This window comes from Peromyscus californicus, unplaced genomic scaffold, assembly GCF_007827085.1.
Source record: "Peromyscus californicus insignis strain IS unplaced genomic scaffold, ASM782708v3 Scaffold_5__1_contigs__length_169319896, whole genome shotgun sequence".
Classification (NCBI taxonomy): Eukaryota; Metazoa; Chordata; class Mammalia; order Rodentia; family Cricetidae; genus Peromyscus; species Peromyscus californicus.
The window spans coordinates 67,764,809-67,781,598 of record NW_026294573.1 but is presented as its reverse complement, the minus strand read 5'-3'; the positions used below and the strand labels follow the sequence as shown (position 1 = coordinate 67,781,598).

Below are 16,790 nucleotides of genomic sequence, written 5' to 3'. Positions count from 1 at the left end.
TTGAACACATAGAGACTTACCCAGCTCTGCCTACCAAGTGCTGGGATTACAAGCGTATGCCACCACTGCCCTGCTTTCCTATGGCTTGCTAATAGCTCTGACCCTCGGGCAACTTTATTTATTAACATACAAATAACATTTTAATACAAATAAAATATTACCATACTTTTGCCTCTGGGCTTTTTCCTTTTCTTATTTCTGTGTATCTTATTTTCATTCTTACTCTGTGGCTGGCTGTGTGGCTGGATGACTAGTCCCCAGGGTCCTCCTCTCTTTGTTCTCTTGCTCTTTCTTTTTCTCCCCCCAGATTTCTCCTTCTATATATTCTCCCTGCCTGCCAGCCCTGCCTATCCTTTCTTCTGCTTTGCTATTGGCCATTCAGTTCTTTATTAGACCATCAGGTGTTTTAGACAGGCACTGTAACACAGCTTCACAGAGTTAAACAAATGCAACATAAAAGAATGCAACACATCATTGCATCATTAAACAAATGTTCCACAACATAAACAAATGTAACACTTCTTAAAATAATATTCTACAACACCTCACCTCCTAAGGATCCCCAAATAGTGCCATCAACTGGGAACCAGGTGTTCAAATATGGAAGCCTATATGGGACATTTCTCATTTAAGCCACCACAGTGCTGTTGAAAAATTGGAATATGCTGGGCATGGTGACACAAGTCTTTAACCCAGTACTCAGGAGGCAAAGGCTGGTGGTGGATCTCTGTAAGTTCCAGGCCAGTCTGGTCTACAGCATGAGTTCTAGGAGAGCCAGAGCTATGTAGAAAGATCTTGTCTAAGAAAAGAAAGAAAGAAAGAAAGAAAAAAAGAAACAAACAAACAAACAAAGAAACAAAGAAACAAAGAAAGAAAATTGGAATAAATGTGAAGCTACTTAGCATAGAACTTGGCACATAGTATATGCATTTAAAACTTTTGTAATAAACCATGTATTTTAAGACTTCTTATCAGCATATGCATACATTTTATCACAGTTATCGCCAGTTGTATGTTTTCTGTTACCAGTAAGAATGAGAAAGATTTGTTGTACTCCAGAGGAAGCAGTGCTGGAGAGGGAGCAGGAAGCTGCTCAGTGTCTTTTGACTGATGCCGGAGAAGTTTGAGTTTTATCCTGTAAGCAATGTGGTGACACTAGAATTAATCAAGACAACAACATAGTCAGAGCTATGTACGCTTCAGAAAGGGTTCTGTTACAGCATATGGAGGGAACAAAGGGCCAGAGCCACCGAGAGCAACAATTAACCAAGGCTTCTCAGTTCTACGACTTGATACCAAACACCGCAATAATGAAGCACCTGGTGCTTGAGGCTTCAGGGGGAGGTTATGGAGGGGTCAAGGGGAGGCAAACCAGCCGGAGCTCAGCCCGAGGCTCACACATGTACAGCCTGCTGTAACGCTCCCCTGTGCCACACGAACACACGTGTGCCTCGAGGCCTCCTTTTGATTGTTTGTTCTTGGATCCTTTCCTCTTAGAGCTGTCAATTTTAAAATGCCCTCCATATTAATTGCTAAGTGCACAGGAGAAGGGAATGGGCAGCTGATTACAAGTATCTGGGTGGGAAGACGCAGGGGCCAGACACAAGTAAGTGTTCAGTACCCGGCACAGGAAGAAAGAGAAGGCAGACAGAGAAGGCAGAATTCTTGGGTGTAGGAATTGAGATCTTGAAGACAAAGAAAAACAACAACAACAAAAAAAAAAAACCAAAACAAGATATATATGCTTTTTGCCTGAGGGTTTAAACTTTATGAACAGGCAGAAGGATAGTTTGGGCAAGTCCTGGTAAACTGGGAAAGTTAAATTTTAGATATTTTGATGTCAATGCTGTCAGTCAGGGCACAAGTCAGTAATTGTAATAGTTGGGAGACTAAGTGAGACGCGATGGTCATCCGGCCACCATAGGCTGTGCAGTGAGACCCGGCCTACAGAAGAAAGGAAACACACCTAACAACCACCACTGAACCGGACACTAAAGCAGAACTGCCGAGCAGGAATTAAAAATTCAAACTCAGATATAACTAATCAAACTCCAGTACCTAGGGTTCACTTCTGCAGGACTGAATACGCTTACCAGGTACCAAATGAAGGCTGAGAGCAGACTTTACCAGCAGTAAAATGGTGAGGATTGAGAGATGAGAGATGGGTATATCTGCACATAAGCTGGAGAGAAATCTGAGGAAGCTCAGCAAAGCCAAGGGGTCTGGGATTTGGTAATGAGGTCATTACTGAGGTGGTAAGCTGCTCCGAGAGAGTCCTGGGAGTGACTCTAATTGTCTCTCAAAAGGATTGGCAGAAAAGAGGAGAAGGGGATGAAGTGACAGGCGAAGACCACAGGGAAGTGGGTTGGAGAGCATCTCATTATAGACAGCCTTTAACCAAACAAGCGACAACAGAAAACGGACCTGTAACTACCAGACAAAAACAGAAACTCTCTAAGGAGTCTGAGGTGATCAGATTCATTATGTAATTACTATAATTTTCATTAGCTTTGTTACTAATATGACCTGAAAGGCTCTCCATGGTCCGAATTGAGGATATTTCTCTAGCAGATCTTTTGTTTTTTCTCCCCTGCACACAAAGCATCTACCTTTTCAAAAGTCTCCTACTTTTTTTCTGTTCAAATTTGCTGTTGCTTTGGTGAACTTTTTAACCTTCCTACACTAGACTTTAAATTCTCCATTAATTGCTCCCATGTGCTCAAGGTTGATTTTTACAGTTCCTTTCTCTGATTCCCATTGCACTTGTACTTTATACCATGTATTTCTATCACCTAGCTCTGTGTTGGGTACATGCACTCTATTCTATAAATGCTAAAAACGAAGTAAATTAAGTTTGTAAGGCTTCATGCCACCCAATTTTTCTTAAAAAAGTGCACCGTGTAATACATTTAACATTTATTCTTGCAATGTAATACTCTTTTCTGTGATGTTACTAAGACACGACAAACTGATGTATGGCCCACATTTTGTAACCCCAGTGCTCTGGAGGATGAGGCAGGGGGATCCAGAATTTGGGGCCTGATTGGGCTACATAGGGAATTCAAACACCCCAAACCAAACCAAGAAAACAGGACAGAACAAAAAAAAAAATCACCTCCCCCAACAAAAACCTTTCAAATAATAACACTAAATCACACTTTTTTTTTTTAAAAAAAAAAGCTCTAATATTATTTATCATAATTCTTCATTTGATTCCTAAGTAGAGTGGGCTACTTTTGTTTGTCTCCTTCAGCTCTTTTTTGAAGCAGTTATCTCTTCTGGCTAAAGTATTAAGAAGCAAGGAAGACTTTCTAAAAACTAAATGATTGGCCTCAAACCAATTAAAGTTTCTCAGCAGCGCAAGAATCATTTAATCTATATGCTCTTCGGTCTGTTGGCTTTTCAGAACAAGAGCAGGCGAGGACGACCCCAACACCTGGTTCAGGCTGATTACAACCAACCGGGGACAAGTTTAGCATAAAAGGTTCATTTTGTATGAACACGTGTGGAAGAAGGTAGTGGTGGTAAGGATAAAAACCTTTCATCAAAATCCCGCCAATTTGCATTGTTCTTTGGGGAATAGGCTTTCAAAAAGCCATGGAACAAAAGAGGATTTGCTTTTCCAATCCCCCGAAGCGGCTACAGGGAGAACCAAAGCTCTTTATAAATTGTGGGAGAGGAGTGGGAGGGGCTGATATCTAGCAGGATGGAGCACTCGCCAAGGCTCCAAGGCCTTACTTGCCAATGAACCCGGCTCTGTAATATTTATAATCAAAGACGCTCAACAGCATCAGACCTGCATTCTTCCCACTCAAGCCTAGATCAGAGAGGATGGGAGGAAAAGACAGACTTTGTGCAAGCGGAGGGCACTGGGGAGAGCCCGCCACCTGTGCTGAAGCCTGGGCAGACTCTCCCTGGGGACCCTGGCATCCCTCGCGGTCCCAGGGTGTCCCCAGGCCCTGAGAGCCAGCTCGGAAGCCATTTTACAGAGCAGGATCGAGTTGTCACCCTTTGGTAGGCAGGGAAAAGGGGTTAGACGCTGAAAATTTGCATTTTTGCAGGTTCTGGGAGTCCTGAGACATGGAGAAGGTACAGAAAACTCGGGACAGGAGCGCGCACTGGGCGAAACGCGCACCCGAGGCACTTGGGTGGTCTGCGCACGCGCACCCCCACCCCTGGCGCATGCGCAGCCTCGTCCGCCCAGCGCGGGAGCGCGCGCACGCTCCCGCGGGCCGGGCCCCTCCTGCGCGAGCCCGCGTTCTCTCGAGTGCGTATCCTGGAGCCGCCGCTCGGGCGGCGGGACGCTGGGGACGCGGAGACGAGGGGCGGGCCTGCCGGGGCGGGGCCTGGGAGGCGGAGAAAGCCGCGGCCGCCCGGAGCCCAGTCGCGTGTTCCCAGCCCCCGGAAGTGGCCGTTGTAAACTTCACCTCGCCGACTTTCTCCATCCTGGTCCTAGAGTCCATCGGCTTTCCTCAGTTGTCACTCCTTCTCCCGAGGGCTGCCTGGCCTTCCACCCTAGACCTGAAGCTGCCCGGGGGTCGTGGGTGTGCAGGCGGGACCACTCGAGCCCGAGGTAACCGCGGGCTGTGGGTGCATGGAGATGAGCGCCCGGGGCCGGGAGGTGCTGAGAGGAGACGGGGCTTGCAGCGAGGACCTGGCTCGGGGCTGCTCGCCGGTGCGGACACGCCTCCAGCTCGGTCGCGACGCTCTCCGCCCGCCTCTGGAGGCCGATGGGCGTCCTCCGCGCTCCCTGGAGGACCGATGGGCACCAGAGTCCTCGGAGCTCCTTGGGATCAGTACCCGAGGATCACGACTTTTTTTTTGTGTTTTACCTCCCTTTGATTTACATGCTAGCCACACTTGAGTCACTCTACAAACTTTTGATAAGCAATACAATCAGTTGGGTCAGATTGCTTTCTGCAACTTCTGCCTACCCACCGGGACGCTAAGAAAAGTCAGCTGTGAGTTTTTAAAGCGGAAATTTGTGTAGCAGTGCCTGTTTTGAATGTTTAATCCTTTACGATATTCATCTCAGGCAAATATATAACTTATTAGAGTCGATATCAAAACTCTCTAAGGCTTTACACATCGATGTTTATACTTCTAATAGTGGAAAAGAGAAGTTACCGTTTTGTTACCTGCATTTAACAGTGCTTAGTAACGACCAAACAGTGGTAGAGCGGGGAATGAACGTGCTCTCCAGTGAAAGGCAGAGGAATGAAGCCAGTGCAACCTGATACTAGGAAAAGTGAGAGCAGTTGTGGGAGACGGGAGCTTTCTTTATTAATCCTGGCTCAGCTCTTTATTCGCTGTGTTAAATCACCTAACCTCTTGGGACCTTAGGTTCTTTATGTTGGATAAGCAGAAGGGCTTAGTCTCGAAGGTTCTATTACATTTTTGTTTCAGTCCTTTTGTCTTAGTCTTGTTTTATGGAAAGACTCACATATCTCCTTTAGTTCTCTACTTTTTACAGGTGTTGAGACTGAACAAGAATTATAGGCATGAAATGTTCTGCTACTGAACTGCACTCCAACTCTTAAATGCTCCCTTACCAAGTGAAAAGTAACTGCGGACACTCCCTACACAGGTGTCCTGACTGATGGACACAGAACTGCATAGAAGAAAAAAAAATACAGATTTAGTATTAGGGAATATAAACCATTTCCTCTTGACTTGAAAAAGACTGAATGACTTGAGAACAAATTGTTGGTTCAAGGAAAAAAATATTTGGTAAGACTCCCCAACTAGGAAGACAGAGGAGTAGTGTCATGAACACAGGTTGTAAGTTCCTTTTATCTTTAAGCAAGAGCAAAAAGGGGCTGGCTTACACTTGATGAAGCCTGGTGGTTGTTGATGAGTTAGTGTGCATCAGTTTGAAGATGGAGGCAGGAGAAATTAGACTGCTCAGGGAGGTGTCGGCTTTTCTAGACAAATGCAACTTGGAGGCTGTAAGGCTGTTTACTTTGTATAGCATCATTAGAAGGCATCTAGATGTGAGTTTGAATTTTAATTCTTCTGGTGAATATCCTTGTACAAATCACTCAACCTCTGGGAAACTCAGTTTTCTCACTTGTGAAATGTACAAATAGCCTGCAGATTATCAGGAGAATGAGATCAAGTATGCTCAGCTGTGTATGTGGCACATAGTAAGTGTTCGAGGCTAGGTTCTGGCTCTTGACCCACCCACTCTTTCCTCTGGTCTATGCAGACTGGTTGAGAGGTGAATACATTGTGGAGGGACAAGTGAAGGATTTAGATGTTGGTAGGAAAACTTGTGCCAGAAATGGTTCTTAACATCTAAAGTAGAATCTTCTTCCTTTCAGGATGGCCAGATAATTGATCCCTTGGCTGCTCACTTACCTATTTCAAAACAAATTCTTATATAATGTATGTATTCTTATGCCATATTATTTACTTTTAAAAATTCTTATTCTACAGTATATATATATATATATAACACTCAGTTATATCTTTTAGCAGGAATAGCTAGAGTAGTTCAAATCTACAAACAAGAAAAGAGTGGTGTGTTTGTATGGTATCCTGTCAGGTTCATTGATCAAAATCTTGCCTTTGTCTACCAGTGCTTTGGGATGGCGTAGTTCTAGCCAAAGCCTGTGAAGGTACTGTCTGGGTTGAGAATCTGCTGCAAGTTGGAGTCCTTTGTGTGGAGAATACTGTGACTTCTTGTTAGTTTGTTAGAAGAGACTTTATTTTAGATTTAAAAAAAATGATGAGTTTATTTATTGTTCTTGTGCTGGAGGTTGAACCTGGTCTCATGCTTATTAAGCATGTGTCCTATGACTGAGATACTACCCCACCTCCTGCCCCATGTTGATGTCTTTAAAAATTGAGATATAATTTGCGTAACACAAACTTTACCATTTTAAATTGTACAGTTCAGTGGTTTTAGTGTATTCCATATGTAGTCTAACTATTTGTTACCACTGTTTAACTCGAGAACACTTCTGGTATCATCAAAAAGAAATCTATTGACAGTCAGCTAAAATTCCCTGTCTTTCTGCCCCACAACAACCCTACTTTCTGTGGAGTTGCTTCTTCTAAACATTTCAGAACAATGAAATCAAAAGTATCTCACCACCTGGGTGGTGGTGGCGCATGCCTTTAATCTCAGCACTTGGGAGGCAGGTGGATCTCAATGAATTTGAGGCCAGCCTGGTCTACAGAGCAAGTTCCAGGACAGGCTCCAAAGCTACACAGAGAAACCCTGTCTCAACCCCCCCAAAACAAACAAATAGACCCCCCAAAAAACAAAAAAACTGTCTCACCTTTTTGTGCCTGGCCTTTTCACTTAGCATATTTTTTATATATTAATTTCTGTTCAATTGTTGAATTGCTGTGGGATGTTGATCTGTATGCTGTGAATGTGTGTTGCTTGATTGGTTGATAAATAAAATGCTGATTGGCCAATAGCCAGGCAGGAAGTATAGGCAGGATAAGCAGAGAAGGAAAGTACTGGAAAGAGGAAGGCTGAGTCAGGAGTCGCCAGCTAGACACAGAAGAAGCAAGATGTAAAAGTACTGGTATGCCACAAGCCACATGACAAAGTATAGATTTATAGAAATGGGTTAATTTAAGATGTAATAAGCCTGAGCTAGTGGCCAAGCAGTTATAATGAATACAAGCCTCTGTGTGTTTACTTGGGGGACGCGAGTGGGAGAGATTTGTCCTGACCGCCGGCCACAACACAGTAAAACTTCCAACTACATATAATAATATATATTTATTTAGTTATTGGTTAGAAGATGGGCATCTAATATTTCCACTTTCTTGTGGATATGAACTATAATGTTGTGACTGTTCTTGTGCAAGTTTTTGTTTATAGGTGGTTTTTTGTTGTTGTTTTGAGACAATGCTTCTCCGTATAGCCTTGGCTGTCTTGGAACTCACTTGTAGACCAGGCTGGCCTCAAACTCAGAGATCTGCTCACCTCTGCCTCCCAAGTGCTGGGATTAAAGTCAAGAGCCACCACCACCCAGTTGAAGTGATCTCTTCTAAGCTCTAGGGACTTTTATTAAAGAAAACGAACTTTACTTTCTACTGGTCTGTTTCAGCTTGCTTCTAATGGTGTTAGGACCTCCTGCCCCACTGACAGACAGTGTGCACACTCTGGAGTATTTTCTGCAGTCTGTGCCCAAATCCAATATTATTGCCACTGTACTTGGTGGCACCAGTTTTGGCCACTATATTCTATTTCAGATTCCTCAAAGCTGGGGGCTAGCGAGGATGGTTAATTTCCCTTTGCCTTGCCATTGTCGATCCGTTTGTTTCCTAGCATGTTTTTTTCTTTCTTTCTTTTTCTTTTTTTTTTTTTTTTGAGACAGGGTTTCTCTGTGTAGCCTTGGCTGTCCTGGAACTGGCTTTCTAGACCAGGCTGACCTCTAACTCACAGAGATCCTCCTGTCTCTGACTTCTGAGTGCTGGGATTAAAGGTGTGTGCCACCACCACGCCTGGTGCTTTCCACGCTTCATAACAAGTCAGAGCCTAGACTTGATGGACTCCAGAGACCTTTTCATCCTCTTTGAAGCACCATCTTCCTGCCTTAGGTTCGGGCCAGTTCCCAACCAAGAGCAGCCACCAAGATGGCCAGGGGGTGGGAAAGGCTGGCTTGATAGGCCCCCACCTAAGACAGCGTTTCTCTGTGTAACAGACTGGGTTGATATTCTTAAGTACCACCGTGCTTTTGCAAAATGTGGGATACAATTTTTTCTTTCTCTTTTCTTTTCAGTTTGATTGAGACAGGGTTTCTCTGTGTAATAATAGCCTTGGCTGTCCCAGAACTCACTTTGTAGACCAGGCTGGTCTGGAACTCACAGAGATCCACCTGCCTCTGCCTCCTGAGTGCTGGGATTAAAGGCGTGCGCCACCATGCCTGGCTAAGTTTTTTCTTCTTTAAGGAAAGTTTTCTTAAAGTACAGTTCCTTTTGTTGTTACCTTGTCTTTGTTTTTTGTGGTACTGGTAATTGAATTTAGATTTTTTTGTTATTGTTCAGGGATTTGTGTTATTCCCAGATGATTGATCTATCTACCTACCTATCTACCTTTTTTTTTTTTCTCTGTAACCTTTGCTGTCCTGGAACTCACTCTGTAGACCAGGATGGCCTCAAACTTGGAGTTCCACCTGCCTCTACCTCCTGACTGCTGGGGTTAAAGGCATGTACCACCACCGCCCAGCCCCTGTCTGCTGTCTGTTTGTCTATGACCTCCCTCTCTCTCTCTCTTTTTCTTTCTTTCCTTCTTTCATGTTATCCCTATTTGACTCTCCTTCCTTCCTTCTTTTTTTTCAGATTTATTTTATTCTGTGTCTATGGGTATTTTGCCTGCATGTATATCAGTACCCTATGTGCATGCAATGCAGTACCCTCAGAGGACAGAAGAGGGCTTGGATTTTCTGAACTGGAATTATGTGGATAGTTGTAAACTGCCATGTGGGTGCTGGGAATTGAACTGGGTTCTCTGGAAGTAGCCAGTACTTCTTAATGGCTGAACCATCTCTCTAGCCTCCTCTTTAAAAAAATATAATTTCACTTTTTAGTATTATTGTGTGTTAGTATCTATATGTGTGTATGTATATATATATATACATACACATATATACATTTTAAAGTTTAATACTTTTTCTCAAGATACATATTTATTATTTTAAATAATGTGTATGCATGTGTATCTGTGTGTGAGTACATGTATGTGAGTGCATGTTCCCGCAGGGGTAGGTCAGAGGCATTGGAGCTGGAGTGACAGGTAGTTGTGAGCTACCTACCTTGTGTCCTCTGCAGGAGCAGTGTGTGCTCTTCGCCCCGAGCCACCTCTCCCAGCACCGTTTTCCCTGTTTTATTTCTCTTCTGGGGCAGTTTTGTCCTGTTAGCTCTGTGTCCCCTCCAGTTTCATCTTCATGACTTAAGTGAGTTTTTCTTTTATTTCTTTCTGATTTTTAAAGAAGATTTATTTACTTACTATGTATATATTGTTCTGTCTTGATGAATGCCTGCAGTCCAGAAGAGGTTGCCAGATCTCATTACAGATGGTTGTGAACCAAATGTGGTTGCTGCGAATTGAACTCGGGACCTCTGGAAGAACAATCAGTGCTCTTAACCTCTGAGCCATCTTTCCAGCCCCTCTTTCTGATTCTTGTCACTGCACCATTTATATGTAGCCCTGTGTGGCTTGAAACTTACTGTGTAGACCAGGCTGTCCTAAAATTCACAGAGATCCACTTGTCTCTGCCTTTCAGGTGCTGGGCTTAAGCAGATGCCACCATGCTCAGCCTTATCTCGTTTTTGAGTGAGTCTTTATTTCTATTCCCTGTCCCTCCATCCCTTCTTTCTCCCCTTCTTTTATTCTTTCCTTTTTTGTCTTTCTTGACAGGGTCTCACTGTGTATCCCTGCCTGGCCAGGAACTTGCTGGGTAGAGCAGGATGGCCTAGAACTCACAGAGATCCCCAGAAACCTGCCTGTCTCTGCCTCCACATCTGGCACTTTTGAGAGTTTCTCTCTCTTTCTCTTTCTCCCACTCCTCTCCCGAGACAAGATTTCTCAGTATAGCCTGGCTGTCCTGGAAGGCTCTCTGGAGACTGTACTCAGAGATCCGCTTGCTTCTGTCTGCCTGTCTCCTGAGTGCTGGGATTAAAGGTGTGCTCTGCCACATTCCTGCCTCTTTCTTGTCTATGTCTTTTCCTGATGTTTTTGAGTTATTTTGGAGCAGTTATATTTTCATTAGTCTTGATATATCTTTCATACTTTTCATTTATATAGATATTGTTTTTTTTCTTTACTCGGTGACCACACCCCCTTTCTTTTGCTTATTTTTATGGGAGATAGACTTACACCTTGAGAGTGAGGCAAGGCTCAGGTAAGCTCTAACTTCATGAAATTGTTTCTTTCTGTATATTAATGCTCTGGGGGCTTGCTTTTGGAGATCTTTCTGACTTTGTTTCCTCCTCCAGTTTTGTTGGGCCGTGTCCCGTTATACACTTTTTCTGTTTTCTGTTATACTCTTGTCTTGCTGTTCAGCTTTAAAACTTTTACCCTTCTATGAGCACTTTCACACTACCAATATTAGTTTTATATTGTTGTATAACAAGTTACTGCAAAGTCAGTGTTTTAAAGCTATGCACACTTTGAACATTGCTTTATTAATTTTCTGGCTTCTTTTTTTTTTTTTTTTCGTTTTTCGAGACAGGGTTTCTCTGTGTAGCTTTGCGCCTTTCCTGAAACTCACTTGGTAGCCCAGGCTGGCCTCGAACTCACAGAGATCCACCTGGCTCTGCCTCCCGAGTGCTGGGATTAAAGGCGTGCGCCACCACCGCCCGGCCTCCTGGCTTCTTTTGAGACCACATTTTGTTAAGTAGCTCATGCCAGTCTAGAATTTGAGAACATCCTACCTTAGCCTCCAAGTGAGGATTACAGGTGTCTCCCACCACAGCTGGCCAGCAGCACTCCTTGGTATCACTGTCTGTGTGGTTTACTAGTCCTGATGCAGTGGAGCTGGGCCCTCTGCTGGGGACTTACAAGGTGCTTACTGGGCTGTATTTTTACCTCTAGGCAGTCGGTGGAATCTGCCCCCTTACTCAGGTCCCTGACAATTTATTTCTTGTGAACCGTATGCTGGAGGGATCTAGTTGTATACTAGCTGTTGAGTGGAGGCCATGAGGTTGCTTGCACTTCCCTGTGGCCCTGCCTTTAGGTAGTTCATAGCATGGCAATTTGCTTTTTTAAAGGTGGTAAGCTTTGGGCGGCTGGAGAGATGGCTCAGCAGTTAAGAGTGCTGGTTGTTCTTCCAGAGGTCTTGGGTTCAATTCCCAGCACCCAGATGGCAGCTCATAGCTGTCTGTAACTCCAGTTCCAGGGGATCTGACACCCTCTCACCAATGCACATAAAACAAAATTTAAAAAGAAAGGTGGTAAGTTTTTTTGTTTGTTTGGTTGGTTGGTTTTTTGAGTGCTGGGATTTGAAGATAGGTTCTGCTGTTTTGTGCAAATGCTGTGCCAGTGAGCTCTACTACCACCCCAGCAATCTTACGGCAGTGTCATCCTGCCACCTTTGCCACAGAAGCAGGTCCCAGGTTGTTCCTTGTCAGGTGCAGAATATTACATAAGAAAGTAGCACTGGGGTTGAAGATGTGGGGACCATATGCTTACCACATCATCTGGTCTGGGATTGAAGGAACTCTCTGTGGGGCTCTCTACAAGCCCATGTCTAGAAGACTTTAGATTTGAAGATATTAGGTGCCTAAATACACAGAAAAAATGATTTTTTTCTATTTGTTTTTGCTGAAACAAACTCAACAAATTTGATCAATTATTCCCTTTTCCCATTTATCTTCCCAAGACAAAGAAAAATAAAACAAAACATTTTTATGGTTGTTACTATCTAAAACATTTCTATAGGCTGGAGAGATGGCTCAGAGGTTAAAAGCATTGGATGCTCTTCTGGAGGACTTGAGTTCAATTCCCAGCACCCAAATGGTGGCTCACAACCATATCTAACTCTGGTTCCAGGGGATTTGACTGCCTCTACTGGCCTCTGAGGAGACTAGGCACATATATGGTACACAGACATACAATACAAGCAAAACACTTATACACATAAAAATGAATAAATAAAAAAATTAAAAATTAAAGTTATTTGTGTGTGTGTGCTGGTGAGGATGAAATTCATGATCTCCCTGCTTGTTAAGCTGGTGCCTGACCACTGTCTTGCATCTCTACTCCATCTAAAATTCTTTCCCCAGAGGGTAAAATAGAAATATTTTTATGCCTTTGGACTATATATGTATACATGCATGTGTGTGGAGATTGTGTATGTATGTATTGACTCCCACCCCCAGAAATGAAAACTGTTTCTCTTGCAGAGAACCCAGGTTCGAGTCCCAGCCCCCACTTGATGTTCACAGCTGTCTGTAACTCCAGTCCCAAGGAATCTCATGCCCTCTTCTGACCTCCACTTGCACCAGCCATGCATGTGGGGCATACACTCAGGCAAAAAACGCTCGTATGCATAAAATAATAAAACTACAACAAAAGAAACAAAATCCTTGGTTGTGTGTGTCAGTGATCCCTGGCATTACTCAGAGTACAGAGCAGTCTGTTTCTGCTAGATTCCAACGCTTCTTCCAAACGTTCTGAAGGAGGCTTGTTTGGGGTCTAATCTTTGGGAACATCTTGGTAGTGTGAAAAAAAATTGGGACTCACACTCCAAAACTAAACAAGCATACACACAAGGAGATGTGGCTGAGTGCAGTGTCACCTCCCCACGTCCCCATAGTGGGTGACTGACTGGCCTTGGGCAAGTCATTTAGCTTCTCTGTCCGAGTGAACTTTCCGTAATGGAAACAAGGGTATCGAAGCAGGGTAAGACCATAAACTGCCCCACGTTCTGAGTCACCGGTGACCTTGCAGCAAGCACTTAGGCCTTGGGATCTTAGTTACGATCGGGGATTTGGCCCTTTAACTCTGTTACTTTCTTCAAGATGTTTCTACCCTGTCGTCTTTTTGTCCTTTGAAAAACTGGACAGTCTTTTCACTGCAGTGTTGTCGGGAGCAGAGTTCTAGACATTCAGACTGTAGTCTGGACGCTGCGGTGGGTGCCCAGCAGAGGAGGGACAATAGTGTTTGCTGCCACCACCCTTCTTACGTTTAGTTATTTAGGCCACTGGAGAAATTCGATTTTTCTTTTCTGGACTTGGCTAAAGTTCCATCCTGTTTTCCCTGGGCCAAATGATTCTTTCAGCCGCATGAGTCACTGTTTGTTGGAATCATTATTTCTCAGCACTTCTTCTAGTTGAATAGCTTCCTTTCATGGTTTCTTCTGGGGCTTGGTTAATGGGGCAGAGGCAGAACATGTTGACACTTTTTCTCCTCTTGTTTTCATCTTGGGTACCTTTGTACACTCACAATATCATTAAATAATTATTTTATTACATCTTTTTCCCAGACCAAATTACTCAGCTATTCCCTTTTATTGGGGATCATTAAGCTTTTCCAAGTTCCATGACCCAGTAATAAAAACTGATAGCGGCTGAGTCCTGATGTGCTGTGTGTAGGAATTAGAAGGAGGGAGCTTGCCATCGCTAACTCTCTTGGCCAGAGGGAAGATGTTCACAAACTCTTAAGTGTCTTGACTAAGGCCATATACTTGTGCTGGTTGGATCCTGCTTCAGGTCTCTGAAGTTTAAACTTCAGTCTTTCCGAGGACATTGGATTTTAGGGACTGTAAGGAGGCATCTGTGGGATACTGATATCTGCATTAGCGTTATCTCTGTTTGGAGTGTTTACCCAGTTACTTTAGCGCTATGGTAAAGTAACTTGATTTACATGGTTGGCTCTGTGTAATTTGGAATATCTCCTGTAGAAGAGGGTTCCAGGAGGCCAGTCAGGGTAAGCGACAAACCCTCTTTTCTTTCTTGCTTCTCTTTGGAGGAAATGGTTAAATTATGACACTAATTTGTGAAGGAAGACTGCTGGTACAGATGGGTAAGAAATGTTTTCACAGTGGTGTGATATGGTTTGATCAGCAGGGTTAGTCTTCTGTTTGCTCACTAGTTCCACAGACTTGCTAATCATAACTTATTTCTCTGGTAAAGATAATGGTGTAGTTTTCTTTCCTAGGACTATTTTTGTTTGTTTGTTTTTCAGATTGGGTTTCTCTGTGTAGCCCTGGTTGTCCTGGACCTTGATGTGTAGACAGGCTGGCCTCGAACTCAGAGATCCGCCTGCTTCTGTCTCCTGAGTGCTGGGATTAAAGGTGTGCACCACCACTACCTACGTTTTCCTTGGACTTATAAGAACACCACAAGATATTTCTGAATTGTATGTTTGATTGGATTATTAGCTATTGTGTTTTATTTGTTTTGAATCTTTGAATAAAAAGTGTGAAATTAAGCAGATTATTATGAGATCTTTTGTTTGGGAGTATTTTGGTATCTCCGTTGACAACATTGTGTTAAAATACCCCATTTATTTAAACTGAATTCTGTGTCCCAAAGGTTGGTACTACATATATTTCTTTCCAAGTGCAAGAATAACTTGTCACTCTTATTTTTATTTAAGAAATTAAAGCAGATTAAAAGTTAACATTACCATGTTCTTAAAACTTTTTTTAACATTATGCCCTTCTTTTTTTACTTCTAATGTTTTCAAATGAAAAGCCCTGTAGCATTATTACCATTGTTTTCTTTTGAGACTGAATGTCATTTATCCCAGGCTGGCCTCCACCTTACTAAGATGAGGATGACATTGAGTTGACCCCCCTGCCTCCCTCAGGTGCTGGATTTCAGGTGTGTGTACCACACCCAGCTGTACAGTATAGATTTTCAGAATTATCTGTGTTCTATTCTATACAATAATTTAGAAATCAACAAATAGGCTATAGATAAAAATAAAGCTCACCTTCTCAGGATTCAAATATAAAATTACTATTGTATTGTTTATTATGTTAACAGACTTTAGTCCATCTAACCTGTAAGTCACAGACATCATCATAAAGAAGTATATCATTAAGAAACAGTGGGCTATTGTGAAAACTTGGAAGACTTACCATGAATTTAAACACTTCAAGTAATGCCACTACTGGGGATACCCAAAGGTAAGCCTCCAGTCTCTTCCTTTAGTTGGAAAATGCTTTTGGTTGCAAGAACCAGGGAGAATTAAGTGGGTGATGAAGTTAATTGCAAGGATTCTTCTGGGATGGTGAAGGAAGTAGGTTTCCTGGGACTAAAAAAGCAGCAGTACCTTCTTAGTATTGGCTCTCAGGTCCCCTGTGTTCCTCTGTTAACTTGGATCATAAAGGTCTGTGTGCCTGAACTATCTCCTCTTACTTGAGATCTGCTTATTCTCCATAACTGCAGTTTTCTCCCCATGTTTCTGTCTGGTTACATTCATCTGGCCATTACCTGCTTGCTGTACCTCCGTGGCTTATGTTCGTCTGGCCATTACCTGCTTGCCGTACTTCCGTGGCTCTGCCCTGTGTCCTTGCTGCGTCTCTGACCTGGCTGCTCGAGTGCTCCATTAGTTTAGCCCCCTTGCTGACTGTTTTTCCTCCGTGTCTTTGAGTGCATTCAACAAGACATGTCTCACTGATGTTCTGCTTTTTTGTGCCACATTTTCCTTTCTGTTCTTGGTAAGATGTTTAATTTATTCCATTGCCTTTGAGGGATGGGATCTACAATAAAAAATGGACAATTTTAGGGTGTTATTTTTTTTCTAAGTGCATTTTTCAAGAAAATAAGTTCAAGCCGGGCGGTGGTGGCGCACACCTTTAATCCCAGCACTCAGAAGCAGAGCCAGGCAGATCTCTGTGAGTTCGAGGCCAGCCTGGTCTACAGCACGAGATCCAGGACAGGCACCAAAACTACACAGAGAAGCCCTGTCTCAAAAAACAAACAAACAAACAAACAAACAAACAAAAAACAAAAAAAAAGAAAGAAAAGAAAAGAAAATAATTTCATTAATCAAAATTATCCTGGCCTGATGTGTGTTGCCTGTATTCTTAGCACTCAGGACAGAGAGGTAGGTAGGTTTTTGTGAGTTCAGGCAGTCTAGTATATAGAGCAATTTTCAGATTTCCAGGACTGCATGGTGAGACCCTGTCTCAAATAAAAAACAAAACAGGAAATTAATGTTTAGAACTTTTATAGTGAAGGAACTGATTCTCTACAGAATCTAAAAATAGAACATTTGGAGTTGTAGTCTGTCAGTTTCCTGAAATAAATGATTTAAAATATATTCTGTAACAGAATCAAAAAGGTTAGCTGTGGATAATTACTATTCTTTT

General features: G+C 43.0%; 1 protein-coding gene across 4 annotated transcripts in view; it reads left to right on the top strand.

The window, feature by feature from the left end:
- Positions 1 to 4,318: 4,318 nt before the first annotated feature.
- The window catches only part of Ccdc171 (coiled-coil domain containing 171), a 314,303-nt gene continuing 301,831 nt past the window's right edge, over positions 4,319 to 16,790 (top strand). Inside the window, exons 1-2 of one of the 4 annotated variants that reach the window (XR_008213754.1) lie at positions 4,319 to 4,573; positions 15,460 to 15,602. Coding sequence is in view for 3 of the 4 variants with exons in the window: in XM_052716880.1 (XP_052572840.1) it covers positions 15,556 to 15,602 (47 nt within the window). In the remaining variant the exon portion in view is untranslated. The remainder of the gene's footprint in view (positions 4,574 to 15,459; positions 15,603 to 16,790) is intronic. The other 3 variants (XM_052716880.1, XM_052716877.1, XM_052716878.1) reach the window with 3 other exon arrangements.